Here is a 23,074-nt window from a genome sequence, read left to right as displayed (position 1 = left end):
CAGAACTAAAACTTATTTTAACAGAAAGCAACAGGGAGACCTTAAAGCTTCTTTGAAAATAGATTTTTACGGATGTTGCGCTCTCAAAAGCGCGTTATAAACAACCGAAACTCCGAGACAGAGTTACACATTACCCGTGTTCTCCCCAAGGCAGTCGTTTCCTGTCGAATCCTCTCCGTCTGGAGTTACTGCGATCTGACCCGAGGACTGTGTGTTCTCACATGACCCTGTAAACTGCAGGTCTTCAACCACCGTCGACACTCTGGGCTTCCCGGAAAACATGTCATACCCTGTCGAGAACCTCCCTGAAGTCTTCGTGGGCAAACTCTGCTCAATATGAATGATCTGCTTCCGACACTCTTTCCCCAGTGACCGCATCTCAGTGGGCGTCACCAAAGCCTGTCGACACGGAGACCCGGTACCTTCAACTTTGCCCAGACGAGTCTTCAGCGACACTGGAGACAAACTGGCCCGGCTGGGGCCAACGAGGTCCAATCGAAGCGCTGCCCGGGCACTGTGGTTTCCCAAGGTCGGAGGCGGTCCCGAGGGAAGAGCCGAAGAGGGAGGAGGAACGATGTTCTCTTTGCTTTGCTCTACGGTCGGGTCCAGTGACGAGGACGGGGTGTTCAGCTGCGTTTCCTCCGACACACACACGTTCAGAGCCTCCACAGAGGTGCTCTGCGCGATCTTAGCGCGGGAGCTTGCAGTGGGTCCCATGTAGCTTTGGCGGGAACGGGTAACCGAGGCGTCTGCATCTTTGGTGTTGCTGGCAGATTTGGTGGCAAGAATTGTTGTGGCGTTGACAGTATTATTGACAGCTTTGGAATGGATGGTCTTGTTTGAGATTTCTGAAAATAACAAGACATATTTGGATTGGTGTACTTTTAATAAAACGTCTAACGTAGCTTTTAAAGCTGGTAGTTCAAACCCCAGTTGCACAAAGAAAACCAAGAACCACAAACTAGGAGATAAACACCAAGGCTGCGTCCGAAATCACTCCGTGAGTAGGTACTTCACGACCATTGGGAAAGGCATGTTCTTCTGCATAGAGCATGAATTTAACCTTGGCATACTACATCTGCCATGTTGTCATTGTCATGTGACCTACTAGTGTCAGTTGCACAGCTTTATTCCCATTCAAAAAAAATCATCTCCTTGGCCTCATGGGATAGTAGTGTCCAGTGAATACACACACCAGACTTTCTGTGGAGATAACAGGACTTTCAGGGAACTTACGCCTACTGTTTAATGAATACTGTGAATTTGTAGCGTTTTTCATCTACTATAAAGTAGGGAAGTATGCGATTTGGGATGCAGCCAAAGACACCCATGTGAAATTATTCTGATCATTGACTTTAAAACCCCAGACATAACAAAAAAAAGACCACCCAAGACACTCTTACAGACCTCCCAGAGCATTTTTCCAGCGCAACAAAGATACGTTTTGGCAAGATTTCCGGGAAGACATCGAGGAGCGTCTCTTGGTAACTGGAGGACAAGATTTATAAAATTCAAAACGACTATAAAAGTGCCGGAGCATCCAATCTCTTCTTATTCAACAAAGTCAAGTATAGCTCCATCATTGCTCAAAAAAAAAAAAAGAAAAAAAAAAAGAAAATCAAAAATCATACTTTATGATGTTAGATAATAAAATTAAAATCAAGGAAACTTCTCTGGCATTTCTTTCTTTTTGCTGTATCAAAAAGTGTATCGTATCGAACCGTGAGTTTTGTGAACCGTTAACCCTAGTTGACACTGAAGTTCAAATTGTAACAGACACGGACAATTTTGTTTCATGCTTAGTGCTATAAATCATGTTGCTTTAAAGCAATCTATTGCATAAAGTGCTTTCTTAACTGATTTTTTCTCACTGCTGTCATTTTTGTTGGATGTTTACTATCACTAATCTAAAAGCATCTTGGGACAGCGTTGGATGTTTGCTAACAGGGTCTTGAACCTCCCTGTTTTTGGATACTTTCACTCAGTCAGAAGTAAAATGCATATTATTAAAAGGAAACGGGACATACCACTCTTCTCGTTCTCCTCAATGCTTCCACTATTGTTTGAAAGAAGCTTTGACTTGTCCTTAAAAGCAGGAGAAAAAGAAAACATTACCAAAAAGTTCAAAAGACAGACAGTAATTCAAACTATTGAGTTCGACTGAAAAGTACTCTGAAAAAAAAAAAGGTCAAAATCTCATCGTTTCTACTGACGTAACCAATAATATCATCGCTTACCTCCAAATGTTTAGCTACTGTATAGTTTTATTTAAACTAAAAGCCACACTACTTCTAATTCCTATGCTCTATCAGCTTTGAAATCATCTATACTAGAAGTGTAATCCTAAACATTGACAAAATTATCATAGATACACTTGAGACTTAAAGGAATAGCTCACACAAAAATAAAATTGTAATTAACTTTATATGATGAACCGATTTAAAGGGTTAAAGCCTTGTTAGTGGTATAAACTAGCAATTTCTTTTTACTTATTAAATGCCCCCATATACTAGTGTTATACGCTAAACAGTTTTTAGAGATAAAACTCTTTACATTCGATTATCATGAAAACAAATCTCAGAGAACGGTTGACTAGGTACCAATGTGTTATTAGGCCAAAGGTTCATTTTGCACCAGAATTCTCAAAGACCCAGAAAGGTAGTAATGTTGCATGAGGGTGAGAAATTAATGACCGAATTTCATCAAGAATTTTTAAACTGACCCTTTAATTGAACATTTTTAGGTGATTTATATTCTTCTGATCAACACACATCCTGTACATAGATCCCATTTGAGCTACTGTTCACCATATTTGATGATGCGCTCTATGTACAGTATGGGCATTGATCAATGTTTCAGAAGACTTGGATTAAACTGCTTAAAGGGATACTCCACTTTTTTTGGAAATAGGCTCATTTTACAACTCCCCCAGAGTTAAAAAGTTGAGTTTCACCATTTTCAAATCCATTCACCCGATTTTCAGATATTTAGAATATCAGTAACCAGACAGTTTCTGGTCTCATTGACTTCCATAGTAGGAAAAAAAATATACTATGGAAGTCAATGAGACCAGTCTGGTTACTGATATTCTTCTAAGTATCAAAAAAAAAAAATCGGCTGAACACATTAAAAAACGGTAAAAACCAACTGTTTAACTCTGGGGGAGTGGTAAAATAAGCCTATTTCCAAAAAAAGTGGAGTATCCCTTTAATGTAGATTACTTTTTATTATGTAGTGTTATGATCTTGGTGGAATGGAGGGACTAAAATCATTCAGGTTTTAAACATCTTCACTTGCATTGCAAAGATGAATGCAAGTCTTCTGGGTTTGAAAGACATGAGGGCGAGTAAATGACAGAACTTTCATTTTTGGGGGAACTATCTCTTTAAAGAGTTATGAAAACCTAAAATCACATTTTTGAGCTGCTAATAAACATAGAGGTTACACATGGAAAAATAAATGGCATCACACATTATTTTTAACAATAAAGAAGAAGTGGTTAAATTTAGGATTGCTTGCGCCATATTCTTCTGGCTTTAAAAACTAAAGCTGAAGAAATGTCACAATGACGTGGCATATTGGCGTTCAGTCTGAGTCTAGACCGGTATGAAGAACCAGCGGCCTCATATTGTATATACACACACCACTCGGACTCAAAGTACATGACATCATTCATGAGAGTGAGTATCATACCATCGTTGCGTCGAGGGTTTGGCAGCCGGCGCTGGACTCGTCAGGTATACTGGGCAGACCAGCCGCGAGCCGACACACAGCACTGCTACTAGACCCTACAGTGCTGAAACCAGACACACAAATTACATTATAATGCCATTTAAACTATGACTCGCCACTACAACACACACCGCTACTTCCCACATTTCATTAAGATCTAAAAAGGGAAGAGATAACTAGAAGTGCAAACTCATGTTTCTCCATTACACAGCTTGATGGCACTCACCGGAAGCGGCTCTGGAAGCGGGAGAGGAAGCGTGTGGAGATGCTGAGGCGAGGATTGAGGAAGTTACCGTCTGTGCCGCTGGGCTGCAGACAGCTCAAGTCTGTGTTGAACTTTTCTACAAGACAGTTTCCACAGCGGATTAGATCAGCAGTGATGGTTTCGACATCATCTTAAAGGATTAGTTCACTTTTGAAAAAACTTTTGCTGATAATTTACTCACCCCCATGTCATCCAAGATGTCCATGTCTTTCTTTCCTCAGTCGAAAAGAAATTTAGGTTTTTGATGAAAACATTCCAGGATTTTTCTCCATATAATGGACTTCAATGGGAACCGGATGGTTCAAGGTCCAAAAGACAGTTAATAACAGTTTCAGATGCAGCTTCAAATGTCTTTAAACGACACCAGACGATGAATAAGGGTCTTATCATGCGAAACGATCGGTTATTTCAAAGCTTATTCCAAAAATGTAACTTTTCTAAGGACAAATGCTAGCCTTGCTATATTCTGTGAGGCGCGTTTGTAACGTCACATAATACGTAATTACGTTCAAAAGGTCACGGGCGACGTAGCCGGAAGTACAGAATCAAAATCGTCCGACATCGTTGTTTTTCCTTTTAATTCCTTTTTTTGTAAACAGCGTTTGAGTTAGTTTGCACGTTCAACCTATGCGTTCAACTTGTAAACACTGACTCTGTACTTCCGGCTACGTCGCCCGTGACCTTTTGAACGTAATTACGTATTACGTGACGTTACAAACGCGCCTCACAGAATAGAGCAAGGCTAGCATTTGTCCATATAAAAGTTACATTTTTGGAATAAGTTTTGAAAAATACCGATCGTTTCGCATGATAAGACCCTTATTCATCGTCTGGTGTCGTTTAAAGACATTTGAAGCTGCATCTGAAACTGTTATTAACTGTCGTTTGGACCTTGAACCATCCGGTTCCCATTGAAGTCCATTATATGGAGAAAAATCCTGGAATGTTTTCATCAAAAACCTAAATTTCTTTTCGACTGAGGAAAGAAAGACGTGGACATCTTGGATGACATGGGGGTGAGTAAATTATCAGCAAAAGTTTTTTCAAAAGTGAACTACTCCTTTAAGACTGGAATACACTACATGACTGAAGCGTCACAGTTTCCCACTGCAACGCAGACATCAGATTACAGTACGTCACAAACGACAAACACAGATTCAACATGTGGGGTAAACTGACCCAACAAAACCTTCAGTGTGTGTTGCAATCTTTCCATACAGTGTGAATTGGCCTATACACTAAACATGTACCCATAATACATTACGCAACTGTCAACTTTGCCTAATATCAGCAGACTGGGTCTGATTTTTGGCAACTAGCGTTGACAGTAAGTTTATGAAGCCCTTTGAGAGACGCTTAATATGTGAAAAGATAAGAATCATGCCTAGCAAACATGACATTTTTGAAGTTGCTTTAACACAGTAGGGCACTTCAGACCAGCACAAGAGCTGAAGTTGTACCATTAGCAGCCACACCCAGAGTGTCGAAATGTTGGCGAAGCAGCGTTCCAGACTCTTCTTCATCCTCTTCCTCTTCCACTCCTGAGCTTCCCGTGGAGCTCACCTGACTGAGGGAGTCTGTGTCCTCTAGAAAAACAACAGATAAAGTCACATCAACAGGAGGATCTTCAACTCTTCTAGTGTGTTCTAGTGTTCCCGCACACAGCGTGTGATGTCACGTACGGTCATGGGGCTGGTCACTGTGGGAGGCTGGACTCTCAGCAGAGCAAGCGCTATCTGGGCTGAGCTCCTCGTCCTCAGGGTCACCACCTGACCCCTCACACAGAGCTTTGACATCGAACTCTCTAAACAGAAGAAAAAAACAACAACAAAAGATTGATAATACGTTAAAAAGAGACTTTCATAATAGCAGTGTTTAGTTTACTATGGGAAAAAAATGGGAGGAACAGGGTTGTTAGACACCGTCACAATTGGTCAGCTCCAAAAAGTTAGCTTGGCCCCATTTAGAGGTTGAAACCAGCTCACCCACTTTTTTTATTAATTGTGCAAAAAGAAGAAGTCCTTTATTTATATAGAGATTTTTACAATACAGATAGTTTCAAAGCAGCTTTACAGTGATAACAGGGAAATAATGCAACAAGGTTTGTTTCTAGAAAAAAATACCATCATAATCCAGCTCAGGTAAGTTCAGTGATGGTTCATTTTTGTTGTAAAAAAGTTTAGTTCATTTGACGAACACCGTGATGTAATCGTCCAGCTCAGTTCAGTTCTGATATAATGGTGTCAATGCAGGCAATAATCAATAATACTGTTGAATATTAAAGGGATGGGTACCTTTGAAATTAATTTTTGAAATGTTTTATCTTACCTCAAGGGCATCCAAGATGTAGGTGTCTTTGTTTCTACGGTATTTTCAATTTTGATATTTTTAGGTCAAACCGTTCTTGTCTGTCAGTGATATAATGGAGGTCTATGGTCACCACCTTAAAGAGCATGCACAGAGAAGTCCAGATTGAACATGCTTTAATGACTCGTAAATGTAAGTACACATTGATGGCCTAAGACCCGAAACGAGCGGTTTGTGTGAGAAAACGGACAGTATTTATTTCGTTTTTACCTCTTGTAACCACAGCCATGTCCAACTGATGTGAAGGCACGGGCGCTTCAACAGGGCTCCAGACTGCGACCAAATAGTCGCATTTTGCGACCAAAATTTGAGAGTGTGCGACTGAATTTGTCACACGTTAAACGCATGGTAAGCGTGGAAGGGACGTGTCAATGAATCCGTGACAAGAATAGCGCGATTAAACGTCTGTGGGAAGGAGACGGAGACAAATATCACAACTAGTGTTGTCAAAAAACTCGGTACTTCGGTACCAAGTCGGTACTAAAAAAAAAAAATGTTACGGTACCAGCTTTTCTAGGTACCGAGTACCAGGTTAATCCAGTTCTGTTCTAGACGCGATGTCTGAAACGTGCACAGTTGCGTCCTCTTCATAACGCTGATATGGCTCTCTCTCTCTCTGAATCCACTTGTTGAAACGAAAGGAGGAAAGAGCCACATATGGAAATATTTTGGATTAGGCTAATGTCACGTTGCCATAAGAGGCCGATTACATGCAAATTCGCAATTTCAAATATAGGCGCGATTCAAGCGCGCTCCTAATAAAAACTCGTTGGCGTTGCATAGCAACGACAGACGCCGCGTGAGAGCAAGCGCTTTGGAAAGAATAAGCACGCGCAAAAATATAATTAAAAAACACGCGCGACATGTGAACGGCCTCTAAAGTGCTTTCGGGGTTGTTTTACGAGTACATGAGCACAGTAGTATCCACCCGACACCAGAGTACTGGTATTAGTATTGTCATTTAATGTCAATGCCAGTTCTAGGCGTATTCTTGCCTTTATAACTCAGCAGGTTTAAAAAGCCTTTTTAAAATTAAATATGAATGCAGTTTTAGATTAATAAAAGGACAGTCAAGTCAAATAAAACATGTTTTATGGTAATGCTACAAAGATACCATTCATAAACATTACTTAGTTATCAACACATTGAGTGAACAATATATTTTTACAACATTAATTAATGTTTGTAAATGTTATTTAATAGAAACACTTGATTGTTCATGTTTGTTCACTTAATTCATTGTGCATTAAATAAATAATGGATTAAAACTTTACAAACAACTTTAAAAATGTGTTAGTGTATACTATTGTTTATTTTAGGTCATTTTATCTAATCTTTTTCTAAAGTGTTTATAATACAAATGTACAGTTTCCATACTTGTAACCGTGATAAACACTTAAATATATGTAAATTTAAACTAAGCTTTGGTACCGAAATTGGTACCGAGAACCGTGAATTTTAACTGGTATCGGTACCGAATACTGAAATTTTGGTACCGTGACAACACTAATCACAACCTGATGTGCGTCTGAGCAATAAGCGATCTATCGACACGTTACCTAGCAGCGAATACAAACAAAATGAAAGTGGAACTAAAATACGCAACTCATATAGGCTATGCTTCACGGACCGTTGGCGTTTTTATTAGGTTGGACCAATAATAGACAGAGCAGCGCATAGTGGAGCCCCCCGAACCACCGACAGTAGGCTAATGAAGCCCCAACTTGCCAGTCGCTGGCCGATCTCGATCACGCGACACTGTTACTAGCAGATCCAGTGAATAAATCCATTGAATTCACCTCAGAATTAATAACATCATCGCTACGAGATCCAGTGAGAAACACTCAGATTCGGCGCAGAGTTCTGTTATAAACCATATCAGATCAAGCAACGCTGATGTGGAAACCAGGATAAACACTTACAGAAGGCTTTCAGTCCACAAATCAGCAACTTATCAGCATGGCAAATAGTAAGTTAACTCTAACCATAAATATGATGTGACAGAAATACGCCCTAGTCAAACACTTACAACACATCTTTGTCCTGCTCTTCAAAACTATAATATCATATAAAGTTAAATGTTTTATTTTTTGCATTTTTTTTGTGATGATCAACACATTTTTTGTTCATCCTTCAAAGATTGTCCTAAAACGAAACATTTTTAAGATGTTGGAAAACTCTTATTTAAACATTAAAATTATTATTATTTAATATAAAATTATAAAATATATTTTTATTAAAAAAAAAAACATTGTAAACAGTAGGATGTTTATTGGCTATTTTCACTCCAAGTCCTTATAGATAGGCCTACATGTTTTCTCTCCTTTTGTTTTTAATTAATATTAAGACATTATAAGTGATAATAACAAAAGTTAACTTCATCTACACCCTAAATTAATCTAAGTGATTTATTGTCAGCCCCAGTGCTACCAGTTTTTTTTTTTTTTTTTTTTTTTGTATAACTTGGTGTGAGTTCTGATTTGAGGTGATGCTGCCCTCAAATTTGAGTCTGGAGCCCTGTGAACTTAAAATAAAACAGCATATCATAATGTTATGTCTATTTATTAGTGTTGTAGTACTCGAGACTCGGACTCGGTCTCGAGACCATATTTTAATGGTCTTGGTCTTGTCATGGACTCGTGTCCATTTGGACTCGGAATTGACTCGTACTCAAACATTTTTTTTTTAGGACTCGGAATTATTCCCGAGTCCACTCGAGTTCAATTAAAAATATTTTTCATGATTATTAATGTATGTTAATAAAATATTTCTTTTAATTGATTGACACGCCCAGTGATTGGTGATTTTCTAAATTTTCAGTCAGGGGCAACAGCGCACCTAGTAAAAAAAGTTAGTCTGGAGCCCTGTTCAGTCTGCGCAAGTACTGGAAAGCGCCGGAAGTGATCTCTCGTGCGATTGTGGAGAAAAAAAAAAAAAAAAAACCTTGTCTGTTGAAATATTGAAATCGTCTTCCATTGGAATTTCCTGTATATCTAAATATGTTTAGATCTTCACAGTGAAGGGTAACACTTCCGAAATCTCAATGAATGACGTAAACGCGCGAGAGATCACTTCCGGGGCTTTCCGGCGCTTGCGCAGACAGAAGCGCCCTCAGAGTATAATGGACATGACTGTGATTACAAGAGGTAAAAACGATATATATACTGTTTGTTTTCTCACACAAACCGCTCGTTTCGTTTCTTAGGCCATCAATGTGTACTTACATTTACGAGTCATTAAATCAGGCGTAAAAAAAAAAATAGTTTGTTTCCGACCGACCCTGTCAATTTATGTGCGACCCAAAATTATTTTATGAGCTTGGGGAAGAAATAATAAAAATTAAATAAATACACAAATAAAAAACTCTGAGGCGAACTATTAATTTACGTTTTTGTACAGCTCCGTCTTTTTATAGCACGCGATGTAAGATGCATCTCCTCCAGCAATCTATTAACAAACGAGGCAGATATCGTTCGTCAAACTGAACTATAATACATATTATACAAGTCTTTTTTTTGTAATTTAGGATATTTTTATTCATATTCGCACACATACAAATACATGCATTCATAGGCATGCACACACCACATACTAATACCTCCATCCGCCTAGTTTTATTAAAAAATCATCCTATCATGATCCAATAATGATCCCAATCCCATCTTCTGCTGTCTAGCACTTCTTTCGCCATGTATTTGTTCGTTTCTTTCATTATTTTATGCAATCCAAAACACTCTAACCTGCCGCGGTTCGTATCTCTAGAGCCCGTCTAACTTGTCCGCTTTTCCGGGACAAATGGATTTTTGAAGGACAAGTAAAAGAGAATTTTACTCGCCCTAACGGACAAGTAGACTGATTAGAACATCAATAACAAACAAAAAAATAACTGGGGAATCACTAAACCGAGAGAATGATTCTGATTTTATTACATTTATTGCAAGTTGCGATCGATTGTGGATAATAAATGTAGCAGGCAGCAGCTACTGTATTACTGATGGTAAGGTTGCGCTGTTGACGCTCGCGCAGAGAAATCTACACACATGAGCGGAGCACACACACACACACAGTTAACAACATACTCTGCCTATAAAAAATCTAAATGTGGAGTTTTTATATTTTAACATATGTTAAGCACTAAGCAGCCTCAATTATTTTTCCTGAATACCATCACGATTGAAAAAGTGACATTGATTTCCTACAACAGTTCAATAAACAGTTAAGATTAAGTCACTTACTGTTATAAGCAATATTGGGTGTTTTTGTTCCATTTCAGCAGCGAAAATAGTTCCAAAGAAAAGTCACAGCAGAACCACGACGCATCTCACAGGAACTCATCCTGTTTTCATTACTGAATGATTCAGCATTTTGAACGAATCGGTTGAGTCAAGGATTCAATGACCCATTCATAAACATCAACATCTGTCTCATTCTTGAATGAATCAACCGTTTGAACGAATCGTTTGAATTAATAAATCAATAACTCACTCATTTATACGGCCGCCTGCCGCCACCTATTGGCAGTTTAGTGTTATGTTTATAAGTAGCCTAGTATAATTCTTTCCAATATTTCTTATTTGCACATTTAAATCAATTTCATAACATTATTTTATGAAATTGTAATTTTTCAGTGTAAATGATTTAATTTCATCAGCCCTACCTAGGGTAACAGTATGCTTCATCTTTCATTTTAAATTCCTAAATTTGATCAATAAATTCAATTATTTAGAATAATAAGACACTATAGGGCATTTAATAATATTGGTGGAGGGGATGCCCTTAAAGGTGCAGATATTACAATTTGCCTTTTTAAATATCAAAGCTGATTGAACACTGATGAGAATATTGCTTCAGAATAAAAAATAAATACATTTTAAAAATCCGGACAAGCAACTTTTTTACTCGGACAAGTGATTGACAGATTTACTTACTTGTCCGGAGGACAAGCACGTGAAAAGGCTTAAGGGGATAGTTCACTTTGAAATTAATTTTTGATATGTTTTAGCTTAACTCAAGGGCATCCAAGATGTAGGTGTCTTTGTTTCCACAGTAGTTTCAATTTTGATATTTTTACGTTTGACTATCCCTTTAATGTCAAGCCCTGAATAATTTCCTACCCATCCCTTGCTGCCACTGAAAAAAAAAATAAAAAAAAAAATAAAAAAAAAAAATTCCCTACCGACCCATGACCTCAACTGACAACCAACCGGAACCAAACTTTTTTTTTTTTTAGGCCTCATGTTTAATATGGACTTCTCTGTGCATGCTCTTTGAGGTGGTGACTATAGACTAGGGATGCACCGAATATTCGGCCACCGGAAATTTTCGGCCGAAAATGGCCCAAAAGTGCATTTTCGGTTTTCGGCCGAAAGACTTTTATCACCGAAACAATACGGCCGAAATGTTGTGATGACGCAAACAGAAACCGCGACCTGCACGTGCTTGTCTGAAGCAACATGTTTGCGGTGCGGACGTATTTCAGTGAATCTGAACCCGCGAGGAGACGGAAGCCTTGTTTATCCACCTATATCTGCTCTAAACAATGAGCGCCGCCATGACAACGACTCCGGATGCGAGCGGGTCAAGTATAAACAGTGGAGACTCGCGCTGCGGAGGCAGGCGAAAGTATGCGCGAGTCTCCTCAACAGCGCGCGCACCGCTCCAAACGGTCGAGGCGTTTATACTGGACCCGCTCTCCGTTGTACTATTCCTTGAAACGACAGGGGACGACTCAAGTAACTGTCCTCTAACCATTAGAAATCGGTGAGAAGAAGAAAGATAAACACATGACAATGTTTATTTTTTAGTATACCACCACCAATACAAAAATAATCATGTAAAACCCAGTAAACCCTGAGATTATTACTTGTGTGACATTACAAAAAAAATTATATGGGAACATGTATGTATAGAACTAAATTAATGCTCTCTTAAATATTTTCTACATTCACTAAACATGTTTCATTAAGTTTCATGTACATTTGTATTAATCATGGACCTTTGTTCATTTAAAAAGGCTTTTTATGCTATTGTATGCTACATTTTTTAAATGTAAGAAACTAATTTAGACGTGCAAAGGGTGCTGGTGTGATGAGAAGAAGTTCGCACTCGGCTTTGTTTTTATGAGAGAACATTTAATTTTAAAACCTTTCTGCAGGCCATTAGATTATTATTCAATGTACACATGAGTGGGGTCAAAAACATTTTAGTTTGAATTTTATTTTATACTGTGCATTGTGCTAAATAAATATTTGCATAATTTGTAATTGATTTATTCTTTGAAAATTTTATATTAATTTATGCAATTGCAATGCCTTGATTTTAGTAAAGTTTGTACACAGTCATAGCCATAAATGCAATGATACTGATAATTGGCATAATTTCTTTCGGTGTTTCGGTTTTCGGTTTTCAGCCTTGGTTTCCTCTTTTTCGGTTTTCGGTTTCGGCCATGAATTTTCATTTCGGTGCATCCCTACTATAGACCTCCATTATATCACTGACAGACAAGAACGGTTTGATCAAAAAATATCAAAATTGAAACTACTGCGGAAACAAAGAGGTAAGGTAAAACATCAAAAATGTATTTCAAAGTGAACTATCCCTTTAAGTGTCCCCAACTAAGAAAGCCAAAAGCGACAGTGGTACTGGCAAGGAACCAAAACTACATCAGGTGACTTAAAGGTACATCGAATTAAATGAACTAAAATGTCACTCAATGTGGGGGACTGGTAACGGTAACATCAAGCCAACATTGGGATACCCCAGGGCTTGATACTTGGACCACTTCCTTTGCAGTATTCATCACTATGTCACTAACTCATCATCCAGACATTTTCCAATAGTAAAACAAAACAAATTGCATCGAAGCAATTCTCATTTTGCTGGATAAGCATCTGCTAAACGAATAAATGCCAACAAATCTACTCCCAAAATGGAAAATGAACCACAGCCAGATGTTGTCATAAGCGATTTACCCTTCTCCAGTGGATAGAGCAGTGCTGTTGGCAGGGTACAAAATGTATCCAGTCTTCTCTGGTGAGCTGTGCTTGGGATTGAAGTTCTCCTCGCCTTGTGGCATCTGCAGAAAATCTGGCCCTTGGAGAGAAGAGCTAAACCCATGTCTGGAAACCTACAACAAATAAACAAACTCCTTCATGTTTCAGTTAGAGCAGCAGACGATTATGTGGTTACAATCGTTAGTGAAGTTACACTTGTCAAGACGAGCTTTCTTTGAGCAACAGATTTTAGGTTGTTTGTCCCACTAGATGGCTTGACATATTACTCTCCAATATCCACATCACAATAAGCCAGGGATAAAAGACCCAAGAGTACCAAACTTTTTCACCAATACATTTCCATGTTTTTTCCTTTCAGGAGTTCATGATCAGTTGTTAAAGGAACAGTTCACTTGAAAAACAAAACTGTCTGGTTACCAACTTTCTTCAAAACATCTTCCTTTGTGTTCAACAGAAGAAAGAGGCAGATTTTTCTTTTTTAAGTGAACTGTTCCTTTACGGATTGAACAAATATTTATTATTACCATTATTTAAATGTAAGCTAATTCAATTTAGGCAAACAGAGCAGGCAAGACAGAAGAGAGCTTTTCTGGAGTGATTTCACCGTTCTAAATGACTTGTCGGTAAACAAACATAATAAAAATGACACATTCAAAAAAGACGAACTGTCAGCAGTTTTAAGGAGTTTGATTCATAAATTGTAAGATCACGATGATGACACTGCTCAAGCAAAATGAACAAAACTTACACTGCAAATTTTGTCCTCTTCCTCTAGATCATCGTCTTCGACGCCTTCATCCAACAGACTATCCAAACTCTGTGGGTGGAAGCGAGAGTCTTCCTCGAACTCGTCGTCTCCCACGGCTCTGCTGGGAGTGTGTGACAGGGGAAGCTGCATGCTCTTCATCTCCAGTACGGTGCGGATGGCTAGTGGATCTGACTGCACTGCCCAGCGTCCCTGAGGCTGGTACTGAGCTCGATTATCTCTGCCACTGCCATCATTCTCACCTCCTCCACCCTGCGATATCAAGCAGATCCATTAGTCATGACTGAACTCAATATACAGAGACATTTAATGAGAACAGGAACATACGTACCAGTCTGCGCACCCACATGGGCATTTTGCCATTGGTTTGGAGCACCACAGAATCCAGAGATGCTAAAGTGTAACAGTCAAGACCATTAAATACAATTGTAAACAGAATTATTGCTTGTGAAATTAAAAAATTGGGCCCAATGATTCCCACCATGTGTAAAATACACACTGTAAACTCCTATAATTTAACAAATAAATCAAAAGTAGGGCTGTATAATCAAATAACAATGTGAAACAGTGTCCGAATATTAACATGCAAAAAGACGGCTATTTAAAAAGTCATTTATTTTAGTGTTTTCACTTGATTACATTTTAAAATATTAATTGTTAATGCTTTAATATCATCATCTGATTACCACTGTTTTTAAAATTTTGTATTAAATCATGAATCCAGAAAAATCCAAACACAACACAGAATTTCTGAATGGCCCTATTATTGTAAAAAAAAAAAAAAATCGTTAAATCTTTTAAGTTTGAGGAATTCAATTTATTAGAAATGCTTTTTGATTAGAAAAACTAAAACCATTCAAACAGATTTCATAGAGCCTGAAAATTTAATTTTTCTGAAACTTTTAATAAATTGTTAAGCTAATTTCCATTAATTAGACACGTTTTTTTATTACTTAAATTCAATAATTAAAATAAAGAATTTGGGGGAAAAGGGATTTTTCTTGGGCCCTAACGTGATGTGATGGAGAGGCCCAATAACACCAGAGAAGAGCCCCATCAACGCACCATCTGTGGAGTCGAGTCTGTCTGGAGTCCTGCAGTCGTCCACAGCATCTTCTGGATTCTCCTCCTCCTCCTCTTCCTCCATGTGAGGCAGGGCAGTGCAGGGCACAGCGATGTAGGTCTCTCTCCTGAACAACGGCCATTTAAAAGAGAGTCAGGTAGTCATTCCATTTTTGAGAAGATATCAGTTTTTAAAGGTCCCCTGACATGAAATTTTCACTTTCTGAGTTTTTTTTTTAACATTAATATGAGTTCCCCTAGCCTGTACATGTTCCCCCAGTGGCAAGAATTTTCAATCGCTGTAAACCAAGCTTTGGCTATCTTTCTCTGCCTTTGGGAAAATGAAAGCTCAGACGAGCTGATTTTGAATCTAACCTGTATGACATCATACGGAGGAAAGGTAACCTCCCCTTTCTCTGCTTTGGCCGAACAGGGAATGTGGCTCGCCCATGAGAAAATGAGCAAGGAAGAACGAGCGCGATTTTAGTTTTTCCTTGAGAGATATCATGGCTTGCAAACGAGCGAAGCATGGCAGTTGATCAGTGTTCAGATGTACAAGTGAACGACACACGTATTATTTATTTCCTTCATCCGAGCCTCTGGAGAAACAACGGGTTCATTTTATTTTCTTTGGAAATGCGCCAGCACAACTTCCCAAAGTTTTGTATGGTCCAAATTATTTGTACGCCACAAAACTCAGACAAAGTAAATGTGACAGCACCTTAACCTCAATATAGTTTTGTTTTTACACTCAGTGATGCCGGTAACGCGTTACTAAGTAACGCGTTATTCTAATTTGACCCCTTTTTTCAGTAACGAGTAATATAACGCGTTACTATTTCGAAACCAGTAATCAGATTAAAGTTACTTATCCAGGTCACTGTGCGTTACTATTTTTGTAATTTTCCTTAGTAAATACATATATTTATTTCTTCTTGCATCTCGGGGAGTGTGCGCGACAAGTCACGTTTTCAGCATGAGGTTCACGTCACGTGTACCACGCACGCAGCGACACAAATGTAAACAACGTTGGAGGGAGGAGAGAGATGCGCTTTTTCTAGCTGGAAATACAGTCACTATTTTGAGTTTGTCTCAGCTAAAGACGGCAACATTAAGGTCCGTTGTAAACTGCTGGCGGTGACAAAGTGTTATCTACCTACAGAAACACTTCGTCAAATTTACCAAAACAAACAAAAAACATTTGGATTCGCAGCACCGCACAGCCAAACTTACAGAGCAAGTCACGCCAGGTGATGCGAAGCAGAGAGCAGGTTCCCCACCACAAAAGCAAAACCTGGACTTCGTTGCAAAACCAGTAAGTGGGGGGAGTTGAAGAAGTTGGTCGGGCAGTTTGTTGTGGAGGAAATGCTGCGATTAAACACGGTCACCTTCGTTTCAACCCGAGAGGTTTGAGAAGCTTCTGTTAATGATGTACAACCACTGGTTTTACTCGCCTCTCTCATTAACTCATAACATGGGATTAAACATAAGATAAAAAATAAAGATAAAAAAATAAAAAATGCAGATTATAAATAGTAAGTTTTGTCAAAGTGTTAACTGTTAAATATGTCAGGTCAAGAAATTTTATAGTCTATATTTAAATTTTTTATAAAGACAAGTATTTATGTTAAGTGAAGACAAGAAAGGCTGTCTTTATTTTATTTTTTATAAAAACAAGTATTTATGTTAAGTGAGGTGAAGAAAGACTTAAGTTAAGTCAAGAAAGACTGTTTTTTTTGTTTTTTTTTGTAAAACATGTTTTTTTCAGGAAATAGTTTTTAAGCTAAACTTTCAATGACAGGAGATAGATTGTTGATGTTACTGTTAAAAATACACTTCCAATAAAGTGAATGTTGGCAAAACCGGTTATAATTTTTATGTTGACGTCGTGTGTTTTTTTATGTTGAGGTCGTTATGTTGAGGGTGTGTTGTCGGCAACTGCTGAATGTAACTAATAAAAGTAACTTGTAAGTAACTTAGTTACTTTTAAAATCAAGTAACTTGTAAAGTAACTTAGTTACTTTAAAAATCAAGTAACTTGTAAAATAACTTAGTTACTTTTTCAAAGTAACTGTGGCAACACTGTTTACACTGCCCACCCCTAGATGTTTGCAAAAAACCTTTCGCTATACACAAATCACACATGCTGGGTCTAATCACTCAACCTGGGTCTATGCAAACACCTCCAGCGTGAACATTCAGGCAGAGATCAGATTGGCAGTCTTTATAATTGACTCTACCTGATGGCTTCTTGTTTGCTGGGGGCCCGTTGAACCCTCAGGCCTGCTTTCTGCTTTCTCTCCGCCAACCTCTTCCTCATGGAGTTGGTCATCTGAGAGTCCAGCCGCCACACAAACACACAGCTGGACACGCAAACACACATTACACTGTGATCCGAATCAGAGAGTGTGGTTTTAACACACAGCAGAGAATATTTTCAAGAAAGAATTTGAAGGGTTGCTCCTAATGTGAGTATAGAATATCAAAATGTCACAAAAGCATTTCTATTACTCTCTAATATACTTTAGCCATTTAACAAAGCTTGTGCCTTTCAGCATATGTGGCTCAAAATGTACTACTCTCAGTAGCTTAATGTAAAATATAATATAATTTTTATATAAAATATATACTATATATATATATATATATATATATATAAAAAAATCATAATCTATACAAAAGCATGGTATTTATTGATTGCAAAAAGCTTGACGTTGAACGTTCAGTGATCAATGTATTAAATCATCGCCTATTGAAGTTTAATAATCACATGAACTGTATGATGATTTCTGTTTATCCATGCCCAAATTTAAGACCCTTTAAAATGATAATTAAGACTTTTGTTATAAGATTTAGGATATTCAAGGCTTTTTACAGCTTTAAATTTGATTAGACAAGACTTTAAGGACCCACAGGAATCCTTCAATCCACGCCCATGTTGTTTTATATCGGATTAAAATGTAAAAATATTTAAGAGGTTACAGTTTTTAATACTGTATAAAACAGTTTCTTGAAAAATCAGAAATACAATAAATAAAAAAAGTAAAGGCAACATTTTAAAGATGTACCTGTCACCAGATACAGTGATCAGATGCCGGCAGTCCCGGCTGAATTTCATTCCTGTAACAATTTCTGAGGGAGAATAAAAGTTTGGTCAATAACAAGGCGACCCCAAAAATCTTTTAAATAAATATAAATACATTTATATATATTTTTTTTATACATCCATATTTCTGAATAGTAAGAATGAAATCATTGGTTAAGAGAAATACACGTACCCGAATGTCCAAATAAGGTGGCCACACATTCGCCTGACTCATAGTCAAAGATGCAGATATTTTTGTCTGAACAACTGGTGGCCAGAAACATCCCAGAGGGATCCAACTGGACCTGAGAGGAGAAACACAACCTTATTGCCAACAAATGCAAAGGGTTTTAAAACAGAACTTACTCTGGTAGTCAGTTACACAATAAACAGCATTACAAACACACACACACACACACACACCTTGAGCAGTGTGCCATCATCATTCAGGGAGCCCTTGAAACACTTTTTCATCTTGCCACTCCTCACATCGTACACTCTGAAAATGCAAATGAACATATTAACCACTTAACTGTCACCGTCCCACAGGTGGGACGTTTGCCACTATATTTTTAAAACAATAATATCTTAGTAAATACCTTAAATAATATTGACAAACTATATATCATTTGAAAGCTTACAATCTCTAGTTTCCATATTTGGTGACTGATTTTCAAAATATATTACAGAGGAGCCATAATTTATCAATATAAAACAAGAATTTTTCATACTCATAAGGCGTGTTCAGACCTTTATTTTAAAATGGCAGTAAACATGAAAAATCATGAAAAAATGGTAGATACCTCAGTTTGTTTTCATGCCAAAAGTTCAAAAGATAGAATCCATTCAATTATTTTGGAAAAAAAAGGTCTGAAAAGTTTGAAATATCAAGAAAAAAATAATAAATTCACCATTTGTGACGTGGCAGCTAGCTATGACTTACATGCATGTTCTTTGTATGTGTTTCTTAGAGGTTCAATTCATATCAAAATCTGCCAAACTTCCCATGCTACTTCTGAATAGGATCTCTACTTCAGAAATTGTATGAAAATTGTGAAAATAATGGTTCATATCACTCAAAACACAAATGGAAATGCAGGCGCCCTTATATGGGCAGTAATGGAGTCTGATTGTGCCCTAGTGAAAAAGTTTGGTACTGCGCTCAAACAAAATCTTACTGAAAGCTCATTTTTTGAGATATCAACCTAAAATTTGAAACACAACTTGTTCAGATTTTTGGCTTTGATCTTTCTGCCATTTTAGAGTAGCCCAGGTTTTGAAAATATATATTTTATGTAAAATATGAATAATTAATATTTTTACATTGTACATTTCCATAAACTCAAACTTCTATAACTTTTTTTCTGTTTCACTTTCTTAATTTATTTCACTTCTACAAAAATCTGCCAAATGTCTTCTTTAAAACAAGACCAATCATATGTCTATATTCCAAAGCATTCCTGAATTACAACCATTTAAGTTCGAAATGTGCATTTTCATGTCTATTCAAAAAAGGGGGGGTGACAGTTAACAGGTTAATGCATATAAATCTTTGAAGATTTGCTTAAAAGAAGACAAATAATTTTTGTAGAAGTTCACAGTGTAAGCGGTAGTGACGCCTCACATGAAGCCCTACCTAATGTTGCGGTCCTGGCACGCAATGGCCGTGTGTGTGCGCGTGGCGTCCAGATCCATGTCATACAGTGTGGTCTTCTCCACTATGTGATGTGATCGTGAGAAGTTCAAGCCCTCTGAGGTCTTTGAGAAGACACAAAACAACAACAGTCAGAAAGTACATGTGAAAAAGTGACATTAAAAAGTCACATTAATTAAAAGCGAAGCCAAGAAATCTATTTGCATGTTCATTTTTCAGATTAGCCCTCTGACACATGATGTCCACTACAGCGGACAGGTCTTTTAAAGCCTTCGACCATTTAGTTTATTCCCCTCCATTTAAAATCACATTAATAATTTATTAGGTAAAATGTATTTAAAATGGTTTAAGTTGAATGATTTAAATTAGTAAGACATGCTTTATTAAAACATTAGCAAAAATAAAATTAGGGCCCTATGATGTATTTTTCCTCATATTTAGTATTTATTTCTGTAATTTAACTATTTATATTATCCTAGCATACATTAAGTTTTAAAAAAGTATATATACAATATACATTATATTAATTTATTTAAATCATTAAGAATTTTTTACTCTTTCCCTTCTTGATTTAATAACTGATATATCAGAGGGTAATAAATTGATAATATAAATTAAGAAAATAAACTAGAATGTGGAGTCCATGGCATATTTAGCCTGCATAATTGTTGTTGAATATCTCCAAGTGCATGATCATATTTCGGATGATCATCTATCCAAGCGAAACCTCTCTGCTGTAGATATACAAGATACTAGGGCTGGACGATTTTGTCTAAAATCATAATCGCGATTAATCAAACAAGTTACCTCGATTACGATTATTGAACAATTATTTTATATTTTTTTTCTTTCATGTCACTGGCTAGGCTTATACTATAAATATGTTAATATTTTGTCTAATGAAAGAGTGCATAATCCCATCTTTGTGATTCTAAAATAAGGAAAAACAGATGAATATATAATATGAAATATTTCAATTTTTGGTCCCACTTTATATTAAGTGGCTTTACGTACTATGTAATTACACTGAAATTAATAAATTGATAGAATGGACTTATTGTGTACATACATGTTTTTACATTGTACTTACATTTTAAAATTCCAGCATGTACTTACAGCTATAATTAACTTATGTAATTACATTTGTAATTACAAAGTTGACCCTCCCCTCACACCTTAACTTACCCTTAAACCGACCCATATCACCACACCTGTCCCTAACCTTACCCGTATCACACCTCAATAGCAGCAGAAGTGTTTTACAATAAAACAGGAACACAATAATACATTGTACTTATTGTTCAATGTAAGTACATAGTACTTAAAGCCACTTAATATAAAGTGGGACCCAATTTTTTTTTTAAATGTAAAAAATACTTATTTTTGAAGTAACGTTTCTTCTTTTTTTTTTTTAAGGGGAAAGTTTATTAAAACACCGTGGACGGAAATATTAATAGGATTCAAAAACCAAAATAACAGACATGGTAAAATTACGTCGGATATAGGCTCTGAATTTCGGGTTCGATTAATCGACCAGCCCCACAAGATAGCTCAATAACATTATAGCAGTAACGCTAATCTGAACGGTAACCACATCCTGCTCACCTTCTCAGCAGATCGAAAATAGATGCTCTTGTCAGCGCCACAGCTGACCAAACACAACTCTGAATTCAGACCTGCAAAAACACATGCATGAAAGACAAGAAATGTATGAAAAGTCAGAATAGCCGAAAGAATTGGAGACCGGCGGCAACGAACGTTGAGAACCGACCTGTGAATTTGATGGCAGTGATGGAGGCCGAATGATCGTAAACCGTCTGCACTAGGTTGCATTTCTTCTCCACGTCAAAGATGTGAATGAGCCGATCACGACTTGCAGAAGCCAACAGATGCAAACCTGACAGGACAAACACACTCTTCTGCACTGTAGATAATTACAATTTGCTGTGTTTTACACTACAGTGAGCCGATCAGCATGTCTAATGGTGCATTCACACTGGACGCTAATAGCACGTCAGGCGCGAATGATTTAAACGTTAAGTCAATGCAAAGACGCGTTACGCGAGACAACAGGTCATCAAACTGGGTGCGGGACAGGCGGAAGTACATCGATGACACCGGCCGTCATCCAGGTGCAGCTCCAAATGGTAAAACTCACAAAACGGTTCGCCTCCAAAGTGGACACAAATACGGCGACGATGATGCCCATGCCGCTGTTCTGCTCTCCAGAGCAAATACAGTGTGGTGAATCTCTTGATGAATGCTCGACCAACATAAAAAAAGATGGCCGTCAAGAGACGGGCGTAAATTTCGCTTCAAACTTTTGATTTTACGCACGTCAGTTTCGCTCGGCGCGCGAATTAAAACAAAGCGCAGAATAACACTAGTATTTCTCCTCAAACTTAGAGTAACTTCACCAATTTTCAACCCACTTTGTATTGTGATGATAATATCAGTAGTGTGTATATATATATATATATATATATATATATATATATATATACAAAATACAAAGGAACAATGTTAAATACTACTCCGTGTTGAGAAAAAACACGTAATCGTAAAAACGTAAAAAATGTAATCCGGCAGACTTTTGAAAGTTCTCGTGAAAATTTCGTATCCCCGGTCACAGATCGTCTGAGGGTTATTAACAGAACAGTTATTGTAAGGGTAGGGTTATCTCTGAAAATGGTAACATACTGTATTACATTAAAATTCAGAATTCAACTCTTTAAACAGAATTATGGCAGAAAAGGAACAGCATGACAACAGCTTTCTTTCTGCATGCGACTTTTGAGTCGGGTCAAAGTGACAGAAGAATGGCAGTTTCTTTCAGTTGTTCCCCTCCTTTTGGCATAAGACGTTCACCACAAGCACTGAGGTTTTTTTCTTTCCGTACTCTGCTCAGCTTTAAGCCACTGCCCACAACACGCTGGCAATGAAAGCTACTAAGGGTGTCACAGAAATTAATTCACAATCTCGAACTTCGAATTAAAAAAAAAATGGAATCGTCGATCCAGCCACGCCCCCGCGTCACGTCCGTTCGGCTTGCCAATTGCAAAAAACACTTGTGTTGAAGTGCTGCAAGTGCATGGTCAACCTCCTCTAACTTAAAAGTCGACACCATTAT

At 37.6% G+C, this 23,074-nt stretch overlaps 1 protein-coding gene across 3 annotated transcripts in view; it reads right to left on the bottom strand.

Moving 5' to 3' along the window:
• wdr62 (WD repeat domain 62) overlaps nt 1-23,074 on the bottom strand; it is a 50,253-nt gene that overhangs the window by 7,364 nt on the left and 19,815 nt on the right. Inside the window, exons 13-30 of one of the 3 annotated variants that reach the window (XM_089120953.1) lie at nt 21,716-21,841; nt 21,550-21,620; nt 19,927-20,048; nt 18,714-18,789; nt 18,484-18,595; nt 18,274-18,337; nt 17,446-17,568; nt 15,209-15,333; nt 14,475-14,536; nt 14,126-14,395; nt 13,336-13,490; nt 5,680-5,801; nt 5,458-5,583; nt 3,959-4,073; nt 3,694-3,796; nt 2,028-2,085; nt 1,408-1,488; nt 135-848 (exon numbers count right to left, since the gene is read on the bottom strand). In XM_089120953.1, the coding sequence (XP_088977079.1) occupies nt 135-848; nt 1,408-1,488; nt 2,028-2,085; nt 3,694-3,796; nt 3,959-4,073; nt 5,458-5,583; nt 5,680-5,801; nt 13,336-13,490; nt 14,126-14,395; nt 14,475-14,536; nt 15,209-15,333; nt 17,446-17,568; nt 18,274-18,337; nt 18,484-18,595; nt 18,714-18,789; nt 19,927-20,048; nt 21,550-21,620; nt 21,716-21,841 (2,625 nt within the window). The remainder of the gene's footprint in view (nt 1-134; nt 849-1,407; nt 1,489-2,027; nt 2,086-3,693; nt 3,797-3,958; nt 4,074-5,457; nt 5,584-5,679; nt 5,802-13,335; nt 13,491-14,125; nt 14,396-14,474; nt 14,537-15,208; nt 15,334-17,445; nt 17,569-18,273; nt 18,338-18,483; nt 18,596-18,713; nt 18,790-19,926; nt 20,049-21,549; nt 21,621-21,715; nt 21,842-23,074) is intronic. The other 2 variants (XM_089120954.1, XM_089120955.1) reach the window with 2 other exon arrangements.

This window comes from Pimephales promelas, chromosome 16, assembly GCF_988280905.1.
Source record: "Pimephales promelas chromosome 16, fPimPro1.hap1.1, whole genome shotgun sequence".
Taxonomy (NCBI): domain Eukaryota; kingdom Metazoa; phylum Chordata; class Actinopteri; order Cypriniformes; family Leuciscidae; genus Pimephales; species Pimephales promelas.
The sequence above is the reverse complement of the archived record's forward strand: the minus strand, read 5'-3'. Positions and strand labels throughout refer to the sequence as shown.